A 24,258-nucleotide genomic window follows, 5' to 3' on the forward strand; every position below is an offset into this window, starting at 1 on the left:
TTGGTTAAGAGACAGGAGTAAATGTCCGTGGTCTAAATGCTTCTGTGGTCTGTCTGAACAGCTGCGGAGAGTAGACACTGACAGCTGGAAGCAGAAGAAAGAAAAGAGCGACAGAAGCTGAGACACAAAGATAAAATAAAGAAAGATAAAAGGCAATACAAAAAAACAAAACAAAACAGGAATGGGACAGGAAAAGATTAAGACTGAGAAAGAGTAAATGAGACTGGGAAGCATACAGACAGCTAAAGTAACTTGGCCCCAGATTCAGTTTTCAGACCTCCAGCGGCAGGAGGTCTTAATACCCAACTCTAATCCCCCAGCCTCTCTCCGGCCTCTGCCTAGGCCTCAGAAGATTGGGGAAAGCCCTGGGAACATGACAACCTATGAGCTAAAGCCCTGGCAGAGATCCATCCACCCTGCCCGTCTGTTCCTCAATGTGTGAACACAACTGTGCGTCTGCATTGACTGATACTCACTATGTAGCTATTTATTAAGTATACCGGTTGGGTGGACAACTTTGGGATACATGATAACAATCTGAAGTGCAAGCTGTGCAGAAAAACATCCTAAAAAATAGTGTTTTGTTCCAATCTTTTTCTTTAAACTGTTAAATGCAGAGAGAAATGAAGCTCTGTTTTACTAAGATTCAATTAAGATTACTGAAATGTAGTCAGATTAACATAAGCCGCACTGAAAATCAGTCAATTTACTGAATTCTTTGGGAACAATATGATATGCATTTAACAAAGGAAATCAGGTGTTTGGTTTTAAAACTGTATTTTAGGAGGAGACGTAAAACTAAAGTTATGATGAGAAATACAAAGGGCAGGAACTATGAGCTTTTAGAAAAAAAGATTTATGTGTATGCGTGGGAAGAAAAAGGGTAGGAATGTGAAGTAATGTCTCCAGAGTGTGTCACATTCCATCCCTATTGTGTTTATTTACTCCTTTCACTGGCTGAAATGAGGTCAAAGGTGATTGCTGTAGTAGTATGTTTTTCGTGCTACAATAAAGGGATGAGGAATCACATACATTTAAGCCAACATCACACAGATGAATATCAGAAGGGCCACATGAGGTCCTCAGCTCACATAAAACTTGCACATAAATTAGTATTTTTTCCCCTAATAAGTCAAAAATGAAAATATAACCCAGCAGAAAAGAGAAAATCCGAACGGCTCAAAACTGGTAGGAGAAAAATAAGAAAGTGAGGTAAATCAAATTAAAGGCACAGATATAAGTGATCGAGAGGGGAGCAAAGGACCACATCCAGTCCTTGAAAATGTCAAGATACTTTGTTAGCCGTTAGCATATTTAGTTTTTAGTGGCTTTGTTGCTTTTAACAACCTCTAAAAGGACATAATAGCTATGATGACTATGAGTATACATACCTAGTGAAATCACCTTTAGCCTCCTGCGAAAGAGAAAAAAGGGAAAAAGGAGGTCAAAGATGATAGCACAATTTATACAGGTGGATATGTGAGCACTAAACAGTGGCCATAAAATGTGCTTTTAAGTTTTTTTATGCTGGAATCAAGGAGAAACATTAAACGACCATCTGGAACGAAACTTCTGAAGAGTTACGGAGCAGATACCTGACACTGTGTGTCTGCACCTGCACACGGAGGCCGAAAACACACACCCACATTACTCAGCCTAGTTTATGTGTAACATGACCTTGCGAACCACGGTTAATTGACTTACCTACTCCGAGAAAGGGACAGGAAAGGGAAAGGGCTGGAGTCGAGGAGGATTTGTGAAGCGTAAGTGCTTCTCTGTGACAACAGCTATTCCTGTCCACCATTTATCTGGTAGACCAAAATTTGTGTTACCAAAGTCAACTGAGGTTTTTAGGATTTGAAACCTCCCAGCGTTACTGCAGATTAACGTCAAATTGATAGCTACATTAGATAATGAGAGTTTAATCGCTCACAATTATTACTGCAGTAGATAATGTGAGTTTAATCATCGTCAATTAGGATCAAAGGCTTGTGGAGATAGTTTGGAGGAAAACTTCAAACGGTTTCAGAAAAGAACAGCCCCTGGAATAACTTGTGGTACACACACCGACACACAAACAAACATACAACACACACACACACACACACACACACACACACACACACACACACACACACACACACACACACACACACACACACACACACTCAAGCTTACTTGGAGAATGTAGGAAGCCAATTCGAAGACAACCTCACTGTCTACTTCAATTAGCTCCTGCAAAAAGGGGAGAAAAGGAGTGAGCAAAGGCCATTGGAGACATTCACAAATAAATAAAACACACTTTGATCCCTGTGGGAGTAAAAAGTGGACATTCCTGAAATGATCACTCATTTCATCAGTCGAGATAAGCTGATATTTCCTTTCACTTAGATGCCAATAACCCTTCTTTTTTCATGATGTCTTCATGCAGAAAGAGATCAAAGATTAGAGACAAAGTGGAGGGGTTTGGGAGAGGGGGTTTAGGGGTTGAGGGTGAGCATGGATGCTCTGGTTTTTGATTACTGAGTACATTTACCAATGTGTGTTTTAAATGCATTACTAGGGACGCACTGATCTACAGGTATCTGCCAATATCAAACCCTGTTGACTGATATTGTCCTAAGATGGCATTTACCAATGTCAGTGGTCATGGGTATTAGCATTAAATATTGCTAACCAACTCAGAATTTAACCATGGATGCATGCATGTTTACTACTGATATGTGTACTACTGTTATATAACACGTAGATGAAGAGATAAGCGACAAGCAGGGAGAACAGACAGAGACAGACATGCAAACACTGGTACAAACATTTGTGATTCAGTGACATGCGGTGCGTTCCTGTGAAAAATTTCCCAAATACTTACTTTGGGAGTAAACATATATATGACATGATATGTGTACATTAACAGAGAGAAGGATTAGTGGGCAGTGAGTAGTGGGTCACCTATCCCAGGAATGTGCCCTTTACAATCCACCTCTTAATTTGATGGAGGATCAAACAGCCAGGATGAAACACTAGACAGAACAAACCCAACGTGGGTGTACCACCCAGTGAGGCTGCAAATCAGCACACACTGTGTGTGTTTGTACTGTTTTTTCACAGCACAGCAGAAATGTTTCTAACTACAAGAATAGTGACTGCAGGAAGCACATTTATATCTTTCTATCTGCTACGCTGTACTGTTTCTCTTTCTTTTTTGCTTTCCTACACTGGTATTTAGCTAATATGAGTTGTAATAAATGAGCAGATAAAAATTGGTATCTTGATGAAGACGCTTTAACATGTTTACTAGCTGGACTGAGCCTGAATCCTTCCCTTTGTGGGACTTTGCCAGCCTTTTTGACCATCCTGAAATATTGCAACTGCCGATATTTGAATGTCTTGCTACATACAAGACGTTTTAGCACAAAGAAAATAAGTCTTTAGACACTCTCACAGTTTTCTACAAGGCTTTACTAGAACATTTCTGCTCAGTTATTTACAGTTTCAGGCTGCACACGCCCTCTTCTGGAAAAATTACATAACTGTTTGATACTGGTGTCTATAAATGTGCTTTATGCTGACCAAACTATAACTAGATGCCCCTGCTTGAATTTTAACCAGTTAAGTGAAGTGGATAGCCTCTCCTTACTCTAAAGAAATGTACCATATTATCTGAGTGGTAAAATAATTCCAAAAGCTTTCCTCCTTTAAATTGTCTCTTTAGGCAACTTTCTGGAAGTATGTATTCCAATGCATAATTTAAATTGCTATTTAAACAGCCAAAGTAATTGTGGCGTAGCGCTGACAGATGGCAATGAAAATCATTTGCTAGTTGCTGAAATGTGGAGCAGCGCATGACATGACGGGTAACAGATGATGCACATGGTTCACATTTTCTGCTTCAGCAAATCAGCACGCAGGACCGAGGTCCAAGCTTTCCTCTTGTGGCATCTCTTCATTTAGAAAGAAAAATGGGCTAAGGAAGTGGCACGCAACATGAAGCCCAGCACTCTATGCAATTTCACCATAAAATGTAACCACTGAAAGCCAAAAATGATTTAAGGCCAGAAGAAAATCTTGGCTTTAAATGCAATTTCACAGAGGATTCATATCATTCATATAGCATGTAAAGATAAACCAAAGGAGAAGGAGATGAAACCAGCAGTACTTGAAATGCATAAAAAAACTAGCTATTTACCTTGTATATGATGGACTTTGCATTAAGAAAGAACAGTTCAATGGTGGCGTTATCCTTCAGGTAGGATATACTCTCTATGTAGAACCTGAAAACACAGAAGAAAATATAAACACTCCTGCAGCTTCAAAGTAAGCAAGGGTGTTCATTGACCTTCAGGCAACAGAAAGAAGATACACGAAGGAGTGTTTTTTTGTGTTTGCTTCAAAAACAGAAGCTAGCATGCAGGAAAGCTATGAAAACGAAACTGTGCAGATGTGACTGAAAGGTTGCAGTGGTGAAAGTGACCAGATGGGGGCGCACCACACCAAAGGCTGATCACTTATGCCAAAATCCTTTCCCTTCCCCTTACACCACATCGCCACAGTGGCTGGCAGTGATTCATTATCAGTTTGTGAGTGTGTGCACATTCCTCAATGTGAATATGCACACACACACACACACACGCAGATTGAATGTGCACATGATGCACTTCGCTGTGCATCATCAGCAGTGTGCAGTGATCACACGCGCTCGCACACAAACACAGAGTACTACCACACACAGAGATGTTGTCACTTTCTGGAGAGAGAAACACAGTAACCCACTTCTGGCAGAGCGGTGAGCAGGGAACTAACACAATAATGCAGTTTAAATTTAGCTCATGAATGCATGCAAAGCCAGAGGGAAGCTGGAATGGTGCACCACGAAGCTACTCGTTGTTATCTCCTCTCTGGTGAAAACACACATCAAAAAGATTCCATATAGCTCAGCTGCTCTAAAGTGTCACCTGACATCTTCTTCAGAGATGGTAAATCGTTTGCTGTTAATCGTGTCTTTTAACCTAAGCTAAGTTTTACAAACCAAACCACTTCATTCACCCACTGGTACATCAGTGGTGGCAAAGCTTGTCGTACACAGATGTGAATGAGCTGGGAGTCAAACTGGGAATTGGTGCGATTAGCGGATAAATAGCTTAAATCCCCCATCTGGTGTGCATAAAAGAGTTCACTTGACTTGATATATCTCTGTGAACAATGCGATCAGCAAACATGTCCTTATGAATATAAATCAGAAATGCGCGTGTTGATTTCAGTGCATATGGGTCTGTATAGGCATCGAGTGAGAGGGATTGTAGGCAGATCAATAATCGGGGGTGTGGGGGGGCTTAATTCGCGTTACCCATTGAGCTGCAAGAGAGAATGAGAGGTGCTTGTCAATATTCAGTGTGAACATTTAATTAAAGCAGCACGGTTGATGAGACATACCCACACTGCCAGCACAGCAGCAAGCATGCAAAAAAAGCACCCACTGAATCAGCAGGAGGTGGGCATCTGCCTAGCACTTATTGGGAACGCACGCATCACACAAATACCTCATGAGAATGCAGAAACGTGACATACAGAGAGAAACACACACCCACACATAAACACACAACATACTTCATATTAGACAAACACACCCCCGCGCATAAACAAACCTTATATTGTGCTTATTAAAAACAATATGCTCAGATTGATAACAGATTCAGGCCTGGCATTTGGGCTGATTGTTGTTCCACTGCAGTCCACAGTCTGGATCTGAATGTGTGCACGTGTAAGGATGTGTTGAGAGCGGGTGTATTCAGTACTGTGACATTTAGAGAGATTAAGGTTAGAGATTAGACGGAACTGTGATGATGAAGAAGGGGGATGAAGCCTCAATGAGGTGTCAGAGTTCACAGTGTCATCGCACTACCATCACATCCTCAAACACCCATTAGTCTGTGTAAATACACACACAGTGACCCTGCACCCCACACAGCTAACCACCAACACTACCACTACAGCTTGTATATGCAGGCTCCTGGGAACGACAGGACCGTTGGTTAACGCACGTGTAAACGTAATTAAGATATTCTGACTGTATTGCTGTGGCATTGTGCAATGAAGCCACTAAGCAGGATACAGCCAACGCACTAAGAATATGCTTTTTATAAACAGCTCATTTATATCGTGTCTCATGACTTGAGCCACGATATAAATGCCACCATGAAAATGACTCACTGACATTTTGTCCATGCGCATCACTTCGCTTTACACTATTAAACGTTTTATAGCAATGTTGTGCTGGAGAATTATACGGTCCTAGCATTTATATCGATGTAACTCTGACCTGTACCACAAACCTAAATGCTGACGCAGCTCGTGCACAAACCTGAGCGGAGCAAAAAAAAACCCAACAGGACAATTCAAAATAAAGCCTTCGTATTTTTCCAATTTTATTTCAGAGGAACCTGTATGTGCATAGGAATGTGTGTTTTTTCCTGTCACGTGGATTGTTTTTTTTTTACAAGCCTATAAAATATATAACACCACTAAATGCAATCATAAACAGCTATATGCTGAATTTTGGTCATGCCTGTGTGTGTATTGCAATTTTTTTGTCCTACAGGAGGGTCGGTGGAAAGAAAACCAGTGAACTGTGGTGCAATTTTATAATCCTGTCACAGTTGGCCAAAAGAAGCATTTTGTTTTTAACCAAAGAGATGACTACAGTTAAGCAACAGCAAGAAAGTCATGGTGGGCTTATACAAAACAAGGATAATGACTGTGCTGTTCAGTGTTCCACTGAAAAAGGACCTTTTATAAATGAGTTTGCGAGTGTTTTTTGTCAAACAGCTTCAACATAAAGATGCACAGTGCTGATTTCTCCACCCCCCAAACCCTACCCTTATAGGAAAAATGTTTCTGGTATTTTGTTTAGAGTACAGTCGCCATGAATCCGATGCTATCTGCATGCAGTGCATTCTGATGAAGTATGAGAGGCTTGCCATTGGCTGAGAGGCCCTGTGGTGGGAAGTAAACACTGTGATCAGAACAATTTCACAGGGGCTTTTCATAACTAATCGTATTAATCTCTTCCTATTATCGCATGAATGTGTGAGTATACTCAAGAACGTACAGACTTCTTTCTTTCGTTCCCACATACATCTGCAATCAGACAATGATTGGTGTGAGGGCACTAACCTGCAGAAGAAAGACTCACCTGACACAGAAGTAGAGGACAATGGGACCAGACTTCTTGGGGAATTCATGTTCTAATACCCTGCGGTCCAGCTGCAGCCAACTAAAATGGCCCCTGATGGGGAAGAACAACCATACAATCAACACTATAATTCAGAGATGTCTTAATATCAAACTAGGGTACACAAAGGTTCATCTCATGAAACAGAACACTTTCTACTTAAGCCTTCCCATTTATCTTTTTTGTCACACTTTGCTTGCCTCTGTCCCCCTCCTCTTCTCTTTCCTCCCCTCTCGTTTCTCTCTCTTTGTTTCCAACAGAGGGAATAACTGCACAGACAGCTTGTCACCCTGGTTACCCTGCATGGTCTCCTGAGCAACTGAGCAACATCTCTCTCAAACTCTCCCTTCTTCTGTTTCTTGTCTCTCAATCTCTTGGCCTCCTGTCCCCAACACGCAGCCTCTTTGACCAGTGAGCGGTCAGAGCTCAGGCGTCTCCTCTCCCCAGGCAAAAGCAACAAATCTACACATCACAGAATTAAGACTCTATAGTGGACAATGCTTCGCTGGACAGACACTGGCAGTAGTCGCTACCATGTAAATACCAAAGAGCAGAGGCCAGTCTTGCTTGACATCAGTGGATGCATGAGATAAAACAAAAACAGAAAGGTAAAACGGCCATGGCGATGTTTGCCTGCATGTAAATCGCTGGCATCACTATCATGCTGTGGCGTTTCTGCCTTTCTAGGTCAGAAAACCCAACAAAGCTAATTTGAATGTCATGTTTGCATTTCAAGCACAGCTCTCATGGCAAGCCTACTGGCAAACACAGACTTGTGATCTTTGCTAGTCCAGAGAAAGATAACCACCCACATCACTTCACTTCACGGTTAAATGTGATCTTCACAGATCTTCATTCTTTGCTTTACCAACAATGATAAAGGCAGATGCTGACAAAACAAATGTTTGGGTTTTTTTGTTTTTTTAAATCACTGAACAACAAGAAAAAGACAAATTAGACATGTAAGCTAAATTAGATTTTTCTTTTCAATTTCATAGTTAATTAAGCCTTAACAGGAAAAGTGCTCTGGGAATTCCTCAAGAGAAAATCAAACCAAAACCAAATGCCACATTATTAAAGTGGTGCTTTTGTACACTGTGCTACAACTTAAGTTAATCTAGGAGTATATATTTTATATTTAGTCCACCATTATCAGTTTTGTTCACTAGTGCTACAAAGTCCAATTAGTGGGCACACAGAGTAAAATATAAACGGTTGTTGTGGAACAGTAGCCATGTGGAAAAAGATTTTAAATTATACCTCAAAACTGAACGCAATCAAATGTAATTAGAAACCATACCTGCTACCACTCATTATCCTTGACACTAACTCTATAGCATTTATTTAAGGCTTTCTATCTTTGTCATTGGCATCTACAAACACACTGTCCACGACATCAGTGTCCATGACACTGGCTTCAGCCAACCATGAAATCAGAAGCCATGTTCACGTGCACTCCCCTCTGATATCCTTGTTGCTTTGCCTATGTGCACAACAAACTGCACCTGAACTTTGATACTAAATTTGCCTATGATTACACTACTGCTGACCCACATGTTGCTTTAATAACTTTACTGTGTATCAGATCTGATGCTGGTGTCATTTACAGTGATCTCATGTTACAGCACTGAAAAAATCCAAACAAGCAAGTTAAATTAAAGACTGAGTGACATAATATTTTATTTTAACTTACGTTTCATCTGTGTATGCAATTCCAAAGTACTCCTTCTCCTTTAGGTTGAAGTGAGAGGCCACAAGGTCCAGCAGGTCTTTAGCCATCAGCTTGGGCTGCAGGAAGGAAGATATATGAGTTTGGATTAGGCTAAGGTTGTTTTAATCAGCTGTCTTGTGTGTGTGTGAAGTGGTTTGCCACACTGTAGTTTAATTGGAAAAGTAGATGTAGTAAAACTTTATGCTAATGTATTATATCGGCTGTTGAGTTACCGCAATGACTAAGCATTTTGACAAACACCAGGGAGGAGAGGGAAAGGGCCAGAGTGGAGGAGATAAATGAGAGTGAGAGAGCAATAGAAAGATGGATGGAGTGCGTGGATGTTGCTGACAGTGCAGGTACCCTTCCCCTCCCCTCTCCTTCCTGACCCACACCTCCACTGCAGAGTCACGGCTATGGGCTGAACCACTGTATTGCAGAGAGATGCTAGCACAAGAGCTATATAGCATGCAGATCACCTTAAAGCAAAGCAAGAGTCCAGGGAATGCTGCCATATGCTGCTGGTTTGTCACATCCTGAATAAAAGTGCACCAGTAACTGAGGTTAACCATGGGTGTGCCTCGCTGCCTACATTTACGCGCACAAACACACATGCATACACAGTCATCTGCATGCAGCCACAAGACCGTGTTATACAGGCCACTCCCAGCATACAGAAGGAACACATGAGTTTGTACTGTCTAGGAAAGGAGGGCATGAGGAATACATATTGTCTGAAACCATTTTTCTACACATGCCCACACACAACAGCGACATTGTAGTGCCATAGTATCCACACTCTTAAGAGCCTCTTCCTAATGTCCTATAGTATCTACTCACTGCATAGCTACAACTTCAGTGTCATAAGCTACTGAGAGCTATTTAAAGGGAAGGAGGTGATGTCATGCAGACACACACACACACACACACACACTACCACATCTTCACTGACCTAGATCCCATATAATCACAATGCCTACAGTGATCCTGCTACACATAAAGGCTCAGGAGAGATCAGAATTGAAAGAGAGAGCTGAAGGTGAAGTTACCCCATGAGTTGATTCGACCCTATATTCACAGATGTAAACAGAAAAACAACATGGTTATTGTGCTAGAGCACAAAAACCATGTTTTTTTCTATTTAAATGTCTCGTTAAGAGTAAAATTTCCAAATACATATTTACAGAGGGAATAATTGTAAATTTAGCAAAGATAAGATCGGGAATGTCTCTGAATATTTTTTTGTTCTGCGGCTGTATGTTTACATTGCACAAGCAGAGAAGCAGAGGTTAGAGTGATGATTTTCTCTGTGTTTTGGTCCTGATCTGTGTGACTCAACTGAAATTGGTACTCCCATCCAAAACAGGTCTGATTGGCCCTGTCATTTCTTCCAAATGGGAGAGCAGAAACTTAGATGATCAACACTAGAAGTCTTTGAAGCCCTCAACACATTTTATATGTGGAAATTCTAGGTTTTGAACAGAGGGTATCTTTATGGCATTAACAGTAATACCTGTTTTGGTTCAGTCTGGGGAACATGCTGCGATGGTCTTTCATTACCACAGAGCAGCCAAACTGCTGTGGCAACAATATCAATTAAACAACATCCATCCCACCACGGTGTAGCAAGCAGTGAGCGGGTAACAGGGACATATTGGTACGTTGTTGGGCAGATGATGGGGCGCTAAAATAAACCCCAGATACGCTGTTAAAAATCAGGAGTGCATTACTGAAGATTAAGAACAACACAGGAAGCATTTCTCTAACCCACCATTTCCACAAGCATGCGTGGCAGCTTATTTCTGGGATTACAGATACCAGATGTGTAATAATGTGATGTAGACAGAGAAGGACTGGCAGTATTGTAAGTGATACGGTACACTAAACACACCCTAGACATATACAGACCATGCAGACACACATTACATACACATACACTATGGAGCCATCTATCAGACTGTACAGTTCTCTGAAAGCTTAGACAGCATTACTGCTAATAGATATTTAGCCTGTGCCTCCTCAGCAGCACAGGTAATTAACAGCATAAGAATTACAGGGAGGTGTAAGCGAGTAGCAGACACACTAAAGACAAGTGACAAAAACACAGTTGCACACTTGGCTGGCTGGAAACAAGTCATGGCCCGATCTCTGCAAACACCCAGTAAGGTCTTTGCTGCCTTCAGAGTTGCTCAGATTTATGAGTTGCCAACTGATTTATTAGTTGCAGCCTATCCCCTCTAAGGCTGTCTAAGGTTAAGGCTTTTTGGAGACACATGCTGCATTATTGTGATTTTTCCCTGCACAATAACCTCTTCTTATATTTTTTGCTTTGCATACGGACTTACAGTTTACTGAACTTCCCCTTCATATTATGTAAAAGGACTCAGTGATGTAGAAAAGCAACACTGTTACACAACTGAACCTTATTTACCCTTTAGCCTCGCAACAGTCTAGCCTACGTAAGTAATAGCTTCTGTACTGATATACAATTTCACTGAGAGGTGTGTTTGGTAGTTAGCTTTACATCTTTACAACCTGGTTAATAAGCGCGCTGTCCCTCTGGTACATTGCTCCCTGCCAATGAAGCATTGCTCCACAAGCAAACCACAAAGGGCACGCTATCAGACTGGAGGAAGTAGACAAGGCTAAATGACTCTTCTGGGATTAAACAGCTGGTCAATGTTACAACTCACTGACAGGAGTAGGAGCCTTTCTTCAGATGGTAACTGGCTTGTGTACCTGGCATGCTTACAACAAGTTTCATGAAAACCTCAATGGGACAGACCTGACAATGGCGCTGCTTTACGATCGGGGGAGACTTATAAATAAACACAAATTATAAATAAACACACTGGTTTAGACTGTTTTTGAAATGTGAACATCCAAATCTTTTTTTTTTTTTTGCAAACAAGTGGAGGACTGGACTGCTTTTTAGTTCAGTGGAAAACTTAAGAATAACACTGTGATTCTCTGTGGTCCCACTAACAACTCAATGACCTGCAGAACATCCGCCTAACGGATGGAGCCAAGGACAGGGACTGAGAGAGAAAGAAAGCCAGCAGCTTCCTGATTTATGTGACAAAGGTTTGTTAATGACATCCACTTTTCTGACCTTTTTGTCAGTCTTGTTTCTTCTCACAAACGCGGTTAACACAGCCAATTTTTATCACTCACTCCTTATCCGAATATACCAAAAAAACTCTTCACATAAGCACTACATTAAGAAATATTTATGTTAAAGCCCCAAGTTGTCTTTTTATTTTATTTTTATGTACTGAAAGAAACGAGAAGAGCAATAGAGAGGGTGGATGGATGCAAGATAGAGCTGAAACATTTGTATTTGTAAATTGAGATAAAGCAATGGAAAGACAGGTAAAAAGCTAGCCAGCTGTTGAATGAGAAAAGAAGACATGAGGAGCCAAGAGTGGAGAGACAGACAGAGTGACTAAGGAAGAGGAGCAGAAAAAGAAGTACCAATTTGAAAGGGAGGATCAGTTCTGGCAGAGTAATCAAATCAGAAAGTCAGCAGACCTATCCTTGGCTCTCCTCTCCATTTTCTCCTCTCTCTCCCTTTAGTGTCATCTCCTTTTCATTCCTTAGCCCTCATCTCATTTTTCTCTCTCCCTCTCAACCTCCCGAGCTTCTGCGTCAATCGTTCTATTCTCTGCCTGCTGTTTTTCTCCTGTTCCAGGGCAATTACTTTCTTTTGTCTTTCTCTGTTTCAGAGGAATCGAGTAATGGTCAGACCAAAGGGAACTATGGGAGGTTAGGAAGAGCGTAAGGAGCTCCTAATGAATCCATTTCAGTGTATCTAGCCAAGCCAAAAGAAAATAAAAAGAATGGCAAAAGTCAATATCATTAGCGATCAATGAAGACCTTTGGTATAGAAAAGAAAGCAGACCAGAGGAGAGTTGCAGCTGAAAGCTGAAAAAGGTAATGGTAAAAACGTAAATGAAAGAGAGGCAGTTTTTTTTAGGATGGTGCTGTTTTTATTCATTACTACAGAGAGGCTTGCTGGGAGAACTAAAGGCTAAAAGCAGAGCCAGGGTAATTGAAGCAAAGGTTTCCATTCAGGACTCGATCGAGTGGAACTGTATGTCAGGATTCAGAGTTTAAACAGGCACTGCAAATCAGTGCTGCGAGTGCAACCTATGTGTGCTTTTATGCATGTGTATGAGAGAGATCAGGGAAAGCATCAAGAAAGCGCAGCGTCACCTACTCCTGACCAAATTTCCCTTCGTCAGCAATAATGGAAGTCACTTGGGAATGCAGACATCACTTCTCCCTAGCTGTAAGGAACTGATAGTCTGTAAAGTGAGAGGGGAGAAAGGAAAGAAAGAGCTAGAGGTCAGGAGGAAGACACACTCACCTGAACGAGGAGCTCCAGCTTCCTGTCGTCCAGCAGATGGACCTGACATCGCCGGCCCTCTGTCATCTGAGAAATAGAAAAAAATGTATGTTTCTTAATATACTTGTTTATAACACCTCATCCAAACATACACCTGTATCCCACTATTCTACAGAACTACATTGTTACAACTCATACAACAAAAATTTGGTACATTTCCAAATGACTCATATATTTTGCTCAAATTGAAAAACATCCTTGTGCCTCTCATCAATAAGTACAGTATGTGAGCAATATCCTGCATGACAGGCTTGGAGTTTGCATGTGTGTTAGCTCGAGCCATAACAAGGTTAGCTGAGCTAAATACACACAATGGGCCTTGCTCTGTTCCTCACGGACATTTTTAACATTCCTCCTTGAGCAGGAAATCCACTATCCATCAGAGGACTAGTGACCAAAGTGAGGGAAGCTGCCTGCTGACAGTGTTCACTGGAGTGTTTGTCTGTTTTGCTGATACCAGGTTTGCTGAATAGAGCTCCAAAAGAATGAATAATATCCGTCTGCCAAGGTCAGGCGTAAACAGTGAAGCAGGTGCAATGATGAAACAGTCAACTGTGGGAAAACACGTGTTAGACCAAATATTTTACACGGCAGACAAAGCCAAGCCGTCTCTGAAAACCTGCCCTAACATTTGCTACTCAAATACAAACAAATCCAGGACCAGGCCTTTAACATTCACTGCATAAACACTGCCGGACATTTAAAGCCATGTGAAGAGGCTGGGTCTGAAGTGTTCTGCATTTTTGGGTGTACGTATGTTTTTCAGCACATGTGGAGATCCTCCACGATTTCACAGGAAGCAGGGACCCTGAGGAACACAAACACCCTTTGGCTCCACCCACGCTTCCCTCAAATCAGGGAGATGGGGACTAGAGAGGTTGGAGGATGGTGTGTGTATTTGGGGGGGAATAAAGAGATGGGGGAAACATCACCATTGTCCAAAACTCCTCTCAAAAAACAGATGCTATTAATCTGAACACAAGTATAACTGGTTTGTAACTCTATCAAGAGGATCATATTGGCCTCCTGAGGCTATTGTAATTTGGTAAGGGTGTCTCCTTAACAAAGTTAGCCTACTTTCTCACCATTTGTGCCAGCTTGCATCGGGGTGAGACTTTAGCAAAGAGACGATGATACCAGAAAAAGTGAGGGAAAGAAGTACCGCAGCACTCATCCCAGTGTGAACTTCCCCAAATCATTACTGGTGGGCGTGTGTGGCTTCTAGTGTCTTTGCAGGGTTCAGCTTACCCTCCCCCTCGCCACTGATCCCCTGTGGTTTGAGGGTTTAGATTGGGTGCACCTGTGCACACAGTCAAGTGACACACAAACCCTTACATTTTCCATCCTTACCCTTTGTTTTTATCCCTCATCCTCCTGTCCTGGAGTTACATTATATCTCTGAAAACACTATGTGTTTATACTGTACACAGTGATTTTAATTACTACCATAGCTGCTTAGTGGTAGGTTTAGTGGTGCAGATGCAACCAGATGTGAGCTGTACAACAACTCAGAGATGTCAAGCGCAACTAAGGTTGCTGTAAAGGCATAATATCGCATTAATCCACATATTTTTGCTCAATTACTCAGCACAAAACTAGAGTATAATAATCAAAAATTTAAAGTATCCTGTCTGCAGAACACTTCAAACTGTAATGTGGCATGCACGCTGTCACTGGGACTCAGCTTGAGGCACATGGGAATAATGCAAGTCTTAATGTCAAGGTAACAAATCACTGCCCTGAGGAACAAAAACTAAGCAGCCCAATCTGGCACAAACAGATGGGTTTTGGCCGCAAAACTGCATGAAAATAAATGTAATAAGTCTCTATTACAAGGTTGTTATCAGTAAAGAAGGCTGACAAAAGTAGAAAATGAGGAATTTTCAATATAACACAATCTAGATGCACCATGAGCTAAATAATATACATTGTTACAAAATGTTTCTTCTTTACAATGCAGCTCTTCTGAGAGAAACAGTGGCCAAAGGCACATGTGCTACTGGCTGCATCACCTTATCCTGTTGTGTGATTCATGATGCATTCAACAAAGCAACATTTCTGACCCCATTAGTGGTCAGGTCTCAATTGGTTAACATGCATCCTCAAGCCTGACTCACCACCAAGAAACGCTGATATTTAAAGACCAGAGATGAAAGTGAGGCATATACCACTACAGTGCTGTCTGAAGCAGCCATGTTCACAGTGTTTCATTATTTCTTCGCTGGGGCTGACAGCACAATCACACACACACAGACACACACACAGTTGACAGTGATGCTTGGTCAGTATAAGCGACCGCAGTAAGGTTATCATTAGTTAGTACCTTGCAAATAATTGCTCACTGCCACTCACAGAAGCCGGCTCCAAGATGGAGAGAAAAAACAATAATAATAATAAAAAAAATTAATCCCAGAAAGAAATGAGTCGTGTTGCAGCCAGAAAATCCTCAAAAAACACCCGCTTTTCTGTCCGGCCTAGAGGATGAGGCACATCAGCATCCATGTTTGTGACCATTAGTTAACGTTAGTTGCGAGCTGGCCGTATAATCCCGTCTTCTCACGTCTTCGCCGTTCAAGCAAAAAATAAATAGGCGCTAATTAACGGCGACCGTGGAGCGTTTTTCAAGCGAGGCTTCTCTCTCATCCCTCCTTGTGGAAAGCACTCAGTTCCACGGTGCTAGTCCCGGTCGACCAACCCCCGCCCACCCCCTCCCCACACCTTTCCCTACCGGCACCGTGCACAAACGGCGTGTGAACGTGCGGAACGCGGGAGACCGTACCATCGGTCGGCAACCGAGGGGGACGGCCGGAAGAAGCGGCTGACTGTGCTCCAGTCTGCCTTCACTTCGCCAGCTTTGCTTCTCGCTGTCACCGGAGTTGCTTCGAAAACACGGGAATAATGGAGGCAAGATGTGGGGGCGGGGAGAGGAGGAGATGAGGGGGGATTTTCTGCAGCGGCAGCTCGTAGCCATGAGAAACTGCAGACCTCTCTCTTTCTCTCTCTTTCCTGATGTGTGTGTGAGTGTGTGCACCCAAACATCTGTGTCTGCAGGACGGTACTGATACATAACAACGTAAAGTCTGCCTACTTTAAGAAATCCGCTGTGTAGGGGCAGGAAGAGTTGAGACTATCTAATATGAGTGATCACTTTTAAATCAGCATGTAACAAGTGTATTGTGACAGAGCTGCACAAACCTTCAAATGCTGGTTATACCCTGCTAAAAAGCAAACAAGCAGAGGTTTCTGTCTAGACCCTTGGTTTGCGCTCCCTCTCTCTGCCTCTCCCTACAGCTTGTAGCTTCCTGTCTGCGCTTTCAAACACAAATCTTGCTCACAGGTTTGGCTTGCTTGAATGAATCCTGGCCCTTCAGTCTACTGCAGCCGTTGCACTGACTCTCTCTTTTTTTTGTATAACCTAAATTGGGCACTTGTGTTCACCTTGCACGGCTGGAACAGCAGCCGTTAAAACCGCAAGCTGTTAACATAACAAAATCAGTCTGGTTTGTGGATCCATAAATAGATACTAAGATGCGCAGTGGAGGGTGCTTATAAAAAGTTTGAATGATTCAGCTATTCTGCCTTTTACAACAAGAAGCAGTCCCTGTGTTATGAAAACAGTGTGAGGACTCATGCAAAGCAGGTATGCATATGTGGCACACCTTTGTCCTGTCTCTCAAGAATACCTGGCTATTTGTTGTCAAATGGTTCTCTAAAATTTGTGTACTCTGTGTCATTCTGTTTATTTGAGTGAAACGCAGTTGCACCATATGTGATTCATTGAAATGCTCTCTTCCCAAACATTTAGCAATATCAAGATGCAATTACATTTTAGAAGCTTGGCTTGAAAAGCTTTCTTGCAACCACGGTGTATGCTGCAACCCCAAAATTCAGCTTAGTTTGCTAAATGTAGAGGGTCACATGAGAAACGAGGAGGTGTATCCTTTTCCCTTCTGCCGGATTTTTCTGTTTCTGGATATTTTTGGCCTGCTCCAGACACCGGAAACTGGCCTGTCCAACTTAAACATCTCCAGATGACTCTTTCTTTGGCATTAATACATACAGCCGTCCCCTCATTCTTTTTCTCCGGTCAAATTCACATCTCCGTTTATTGGTAGCTTCCTCAATTTGCTGTGATAAGAGTCCTGTTGTTTAACATTGCCAGGGAGAGTGAAAGAAGGGGGACAGAGGAGACTAGAAGCAGGATCCTGAACACTTACACTGCATGAGTCTATGAATGATTCCTCCTGCATGGCATGGATGAAGCTGAACCACAAAAAAAAAACATAAATAAAAAGGAGGGAAGAAGGGAAGCAAGGCAGGAAGGAACAATAACAGGCAACTGTGATTTACTGAGCCACCCTATCCAGTGTCCATGGCCCTTATCTTCCCATACATGCTAACCTCTCCATGACCTACAGACAGTATTGCCAAGAACTACAAAGTGAGAAACACTTGTAGGTGTAACATTTCTGGACCCTGACCGAGCCTTGTTATGGAGCCAGTTTGCTTCTATTCTGGGCTGGGGTGTGGCTGTAATAATGAGGTGCTGATTAAGTATTTTTCTGCAGAGTACCGATCCAAAGGGTAAAGATCTGAATGGCTGAGGTGGGTTTAACAGGGTAGAGTGGGGTTTTAGGGTCAGACAGGGAAACACAGCTGTTGGTCTGTGTTGGGAAAGGTAAGCTATGTTGGTGGAACCCAGTATAAACACCGCTGAACGGTTAATTGAAGCAAGATGGAGAATCTCCTCAACCCTAACTGTGGGATGATGTGGTAGGCAATTAAGACTGACACACACACACACACATACACACACACACACACTCTGTCTTGCTCCGTCTACCGTTGTCTGCTTCTCCCACATATTTATAGAGACAAAATAAACAGACACTCTTAAACACGTCACTTTGAGAGCAAGCGTGCTGTGACACAAGCACTCCGATGATGATTTATGATGCTGAGATCATTACATCTCAGCAGGCTTTACGACTTGTCTGCAGTTTGAACGCAACATCATCTATGTATGGTGCAGATTAGATTACAATGCAGAAGAAAAATAAAACATTGGGAATACAGTTTCAGTTCAGTCCAGTAGGTTATTAAAGACCTGATGGAAAAATAATAGCAGGGCCAAATCCTGTCTTCCCCCTCAAACTAGTGCTTCACAGAGTGGCAGAGTGAGATGGAGCAGGGAGGGTCAAGGAAAGGCAGCCAGGAATGTCTAGAGAAAAGACTGACCGTCGAGATCTGTTTTGTTTGTACAAGTGTGTATATGGGAGCGTGCGCGCGTGTTATTGTGTGTGTCTGTGAGCTCCACCCTCACTGCCCGTGAGTGACTTTGGGACTGAAATGTGGTTCCAGTTAGGGCGTTTTTTAAAATCAGAAACATACTGGCACTTCAAACAAACTGGGGATATTTTTGAAGCCAACGCAGCTTTGTTCTTATTTTACTACAAAGCTCCATTCCCAGACTTCCACTAAAAAAAACAAAAAAAACAAGAAAAACAAAAAAAAAACTTTCCCCCCTCATTTTAATATAGAATCACAACTCTGACTAAAACTGACAGACGGAGACGCTTATGAATTTCAAAACCCACACGGGCACTTTTAGCGGGAACAGTAAAGACATTGGGAATAATGCTGTATAAAAGATTTTTCTTGTGTTGAAGTCACACCAATCCACCTCTGCCTTCACATCTTAAGTTCAATCTCGCTGCCATTTGCACCCTTAGGAGCCTCGATTCCAAACGAACTGAAAAGATAAGACTTTTGCCTTTTCTTGCTTCATGGTGAAAACTGCCAGAAAGCATTTCTGCTACACACACATGCACGCACTCAAGCAAAATGTACATTCATCGACAGATCAAAGTGTCATCAAAGGGTCTCTAAAAAATATGCACAATGTGAGCCAGTGGTTTGTGCTTCATAAAAAGATTGTGTGGATAAGAGAAACAAAAATAACAGGTGTGATGATAACACATGAAGACACAGCAATAGTTTTTTTTGTGCTGGTAGAGTTAATCTGAATATGCCTTACAGTCATAACATTAAACTTCACCTTGTTCCGCTTGATTCCTCATGGTCTGAAATTCTTCTTTTTATTCTTTGCAGATTACACACTGAAAGGTCACATTGCCTAATCCCAAAATAATGAAGTCCTTTCTTAACCCCCCCCCCCCCAATCCTTGCACACCTATGTTGTTCCTGTAACAGTCAGTTGTGTGGATTTATCTCTTTATGCTTAATTAGCTCCTCCTCCTCTTTGTTTCAAGCCCAAATCATCCTTCTGTTTGTCTCAGTTCTTCCATTTCCTTTTTTGGGTTTTGTAAATCCTTTATATACATTTGTTTCAACTGCACTTTGTGGTTGAACACAATTTTGGCCTCACAGACGTACACGTGTGCATGGGCGGCTCACTCACAGAACCAGCAGTTATATTTAAAACTCTAAAACAACACCACAGTCTCCTATGATTACATCCAAGCAAACAAGCACAATGCGGTGATACAGCGCCACAGTGCGTCAGTATAGGAGGGAATGGCCGCAGGCTGCTTTGATTATTCAGTTTGAATTTTTTTTTATGAAAATGAGATGTACAGAAAGTGCCAAAAGGGCTTAGTCCACTTTCTAAAGGTGGCTCCCCCAGTTCATGAGTCTTTTCATGTCTTCTCTTTTAGATGACTTTTCCCTGTCAGGTTTATTGGAATGGACCGTACAGTCTATCTGTCTGTCTATAGATGTACTGAGAGTGCCAGCAACCTGAAAGAAGAGTACAGAAGTTCAGGACAAATAGGTACGAGTGATGTCATGTCTTCTCAATGAAACACAGTCTCAGTGATTGCGGGGGCTGATCTGAGAGGATGTGGACTGTCAGTGTTCACAGGGGAAGGATCTTTTACCCCTACACCTCCTCTCTTCATCTATAATTTAGACAATGAGAAATCACTATAGACCCAAGCGACCCTGTGTTCACTGATACTGCTGGCACTGCACTCAGAAGGACAGTGTGACGTAGAGAGGAGTGTGCGGTTCTGCACAGTATCCTTTGTATACAGTGTGTGTGTGTTTGCATCTGTGTGTACAGCCCACTGAATTTTGCTGATCAATGAGCCTTCCTTGTAGAGCTCTTTTTATCTTTGCTTTTTTGGCTTTTGTTTGGTGTCCCATAAGCAAAAACCAAAAAAAAGGAAAACCCCGCATGTTTGTGTGTGCCCTCGTGGCGTAAACTCAAGGGCACTGAGTGCTGCAGAGCAGTTGAACCCATGTGGCCTCTATTCCCTGCACTGTGACAAGATGGAATACCAAACACGCTAATCATTTAGCAAGCTGAATATTAAACAGTGCTGTCTGCAAGTTCTATTTGTGTGTGTGTGTGTGCGTGTGTTTGTGTCCTAATGTATTCTACTAGCCTATTAAACATGTACCCTGAGACCAGAAACAGCAGGGGAGATTTTGGGGCAAAAGGTGCCTAAATCCTCTCTGTGCCTTGCTGATTTTGCCTGGTGTGTGTGTGTGTGTGTGTGTGTGTGTGTGTGTGTGTGTGTGTGTGCGTGTGTGTCCTCCAGGTCCAAAGACCCTCTAGGCTAATTAGGGAAACAGCCAAAGAACAACACCATTCAAAGCACTGGCTTTACAGGAGCTTGGTGAGCTTCCATCCTCATGATACTTCAGAGATTTTCAAACCACCCACTTCTTTAGCTGAGTGCATGGAAACATCCTGCAGTGTCAAGTGCACACACGCACACATGCACACACACTCTCGCGTGCACATAAATGTTTGACCAGCCTCACTGCTCCGTGCTTGCCAAAGTAAGATGCAAACAAAAGTTGCCATGGCAACGTTCTAGGAGATCTAGCCTTGTCTGTCACTCAGTCCTGTGCCAGAAATGTAGGGCACTTAAAGGAGGAGGCACTGTCACACAATGGTCAGACATTGTAACAAAAATAGGTATGACTGTGGTGTACAAGTGTGCAGCAAAAAGGCACGCAATAAAGGCTTCAAGTGATTCAGTGCAACTGATGACAGTGTCATGATGCCTGATGAAAAAGACAAGTGAACCCTTTGCTCTACCAAGCCAGTATGTACTCATAATTTCACACATCTGCACCTTCACTGTTCCAGCTCGCGTTCACAGGGAATTGGCAAGGAAAAAGGCTGAAAAGGGTTAAGGAAGACAGATTGGAGAAAAAAGGAGAATACATGAGAGATGAGCCGGGCAGAGAAATCGACACAACATATAGAAAAAGCTGAAAGCTATGAAGTTATGGGCTGAACAGGGTGCAGCCTAGGACATTTCTTCATCTTGCTTCAGGATCTATTTTGAGGTATTATAATGAAAAAAAGGGGAATGAAAAAGAGTTATCGGCCCCTCCACAAGTCCCGTCCTGCAGCCTGTGTAGTCAGTTTGAACTGTGCTCTATAGCTGGGATTTATCAATCCATAACTTTGGTTCATTGTGACTAAGCTCCATTACGACACACTTGATTCCTCTGAGGTAGGGTAGTGAAAAATGACCCAGCTCATCTGCAGGGAGAGCCCTTAGGCATTTGTGTGTGGTCTGTGCACAGGTGTGTGTAGTGTATAAATATATAAATATATATATATATGGATGTGGGTGCAATTCCTGTCGTCCAAAGGGAATCCCGTCACAGTAAAGATATTGAAGGTTATCCATTTGTCCACTTTGCCTCAAGGAAATTCTCAGTTTGAAGGTTTGGAAAGCCTTTTCTTTCTTTTGAAAGCACCTGATTAAAAAAAACGGCTGTGGTATAGAACCTCAACAAAGCTTACCATTCCTAAAATCTAAGCTGTGGATGTATATGCATTCACTCTCATTCAGGGGCACAATGAGCTACTTTGGACTGGAGGAACCATTTCATGTCTCTACAGTCTCTACTTTTTGTTTAGAGGAACTAGGAACCATCAAAGTTCTTGGAAACATTTTTTGAGGTCTTTCGTTAGCTCCTCCTTCAGCATAGACATAGTCCTTACTGTACACATGTAGTTGTACATGTGTTGATTTGTGTGGTGCTTGCAACTGCATATATAATAACTGCTAAAATTCCTACTCAGCTGCTTGAGACATTCAGACACAGTGAAGCAATTTAGAGAGAAAATGAAGAAGATTAACTAACATTAATAATAAGATGATAGAAAACCACAACAATCATGGCTTAATGAAAGCATGTTACCACAGACTGGTAACATGCTGCACAAATGATTCATTAGTCGAATTCTAATTTCATCAACGGCTCCAGGAGCCTCTGCCTCTTGTTAGTGAATCATTGTATACTTAACAATGCAAAAAGAAAATAATCACTTGTAATGTTACGTTATATAACTTAAAATAGCACATTTGGGTGCTTTCAGCTGCATGTCTTTTTTCCCCCAAGTCTATTATTATTACAAAAGATCCAATCATGGCACCTTCCAGCTTGTTGTGAATGTGGTCTAGTTGTTGCTATGCCAACCATGTAGCAACAATACTTCATGTAAGTGTTCCTGCTAACTGCAAATGCAAACAGGCAAAAACCTCAGAAATGTATAGCGGTCTTGGTGGACCACCCCAGCAGATAGTTACTGTTTGGGGCAATACACTAACTTGTCAGATCTGAATGTTTTGGCTCAGGCAAATGTTGATATTTCTCTCATCTCTACAGTTTAATACGCATGCAAAACTCTAAACCTCTTTTCAGTAAACACATGTGGACTCACTGTTAGAGGGTATAATATCCGTACAAACAGAGGATCTGAGAGTCCCTGAGAGGGATTTCCCCAGATATTTACCAGATTCTCGTAGTAATCCTCCGGGATTACCATTCTATACTGTGGCCCTAACCTTTGAACTTAAAACATTATAAGCTCTTACATCCCCAACACTAATGTCGCATTTAAACCAATCTCTTCATTCGCTGGAAGAGGACCACCTCCAAAAACCTTATATCATGTCCGTTCTGGCCACGATTCAGACACACTGAGAGGATTTAAAGGGATACCCTCCAGCTTTATCGAGCAGGCTTCTCAGCCTTGGCCCAATAAAACACTGACCAGATACTGCAAACATGTTCAACATCCAAATAGTCTCCAACATGGTAACTGATGCCTGGCAAAGTTATTTAAAATCAGACAGTCTTTTTCACGCACCAACGATGGATGGTTTTCCTTTAAAAAAAGTATGACTACCATCCTGTTCATATCCAATATGGTGCCTTAAACCAGAGAAATCAGATTAGCCCTTCTAATACTGTACAGCATGTGTGAAGATGTCAGTGTGCGCCCATGCATGTGCCTGTAATTAATTAAAAGTGAGAGGCCATCCTGTGAAGGACTCTGATATATTTTTACATCACCGGAGAAATTATAGTCTGGCACGGTTGATAGCTGCTAAATGATAATATTGCACATGGAGAATTAAATTGGAGAAGGGTGTTGTGCTTTAAATATTTAACATGTAACAGGGTTGCAGATCATAAGAAGCCTCGTCAAACAACTTTAAAGCAACAAAATGCGGACAACGATTCAGTCTTTGATCGTGAATTATGATTTACTGAGTGAAATTATAACTTAGAGTTCAACTCCTGATGAATCAGTTCAGAAGAATTTTTCTTGCTTCAAACATGATCAAACAACGACAAGCTTCGCTCTCCTCTGCTTTTTCCTCTTCCTCTTTCACACATCCATTTACACTCACACACTGGGTATTTGATAAACCTGGGAATGGAGCAGTGGAAATGTTTTCCAGACGATCTATGCAAATAAGTCCTAATCCCCAGGGATACACTGTAAACGGCTTGAACCACCAACACAATCTACAGAGGGGTATTTGTGTGTGCATGTGTGTGCATGTGTGTGCGTCGATGCAGGGATATCAAACACAAACACGCCTCCAGCTAGTTGCCAACAAATTAGAA

The 24,258-nt window shown here is 42.0% G+C and overlaps 1 protein-coding gene across 10 annotated transcripts in view; it reads right to left on the reverse strand.

The window, feature by feature from the left end:
* Nucleotides 1-24,258, reverse strand: part of frmd4a (FERM domain containing 4A) — a 98,319-nt gene that overhangs the window by 19,164 nt on the left and 54,897 nt on the right. For 9 of the 10 annotated variants that reach the window (XM_084933229.1, XM_084933231.1, XM_084933228.1 and 6 more), the window contains exons 2-7: nucleotides 13,309-13,374; nucleotides 8,922-9,016; nucleotides 7,190-7,282; nucleotides 4,187-4,271; nucleotides 2,179-2,235; nucleotides 1,392-1,414 (exon numbers count right to left, since the gene is read on the reverse strand). In XM_084933229.1, coding sequence (XP_084789355.1) covers nucleotides 1,392-1,414; nucleotides 2,179-2,235; nucleotides 4,187-4,271; nucleotides 7,190-7,282; nucleotides 8,922-9,016; nucleotides 13,309-13,374 — 419 coding nt within the window. Of the gene's footprint in view, nucleotides 1-1,391; nucleotides 1,415-2,178; nucleotides 2,236-4,186; nucleotides 4,272-7,189; nucleotides 7,283-8,921; nucleotides 9,017-13,308; nucleotides 13,375-15,670; nucleotides 16,045-24,258 lie in introns of those variants that run through there. The other variant, XM_084933232.1, reaches the window with a different exon arrangement.

The sequence above is a fragment of the Perissodus microlepis genome, chromosome 7 (genome assembly GCF_051167445.1).
Source record: "Perissodus microlepis isolate ML-2025 ecotype Zambia chromosome 7, ASM5116744v1, whole genome shotgun sequence".
Classification (NCBI taxonomy): domain Eukaryota; kingdom Metazoa; phylum Chordata; class Actinopteri; order Cichliformes; family Cichlidae; genus Perissodus; species Perissodus microlepis.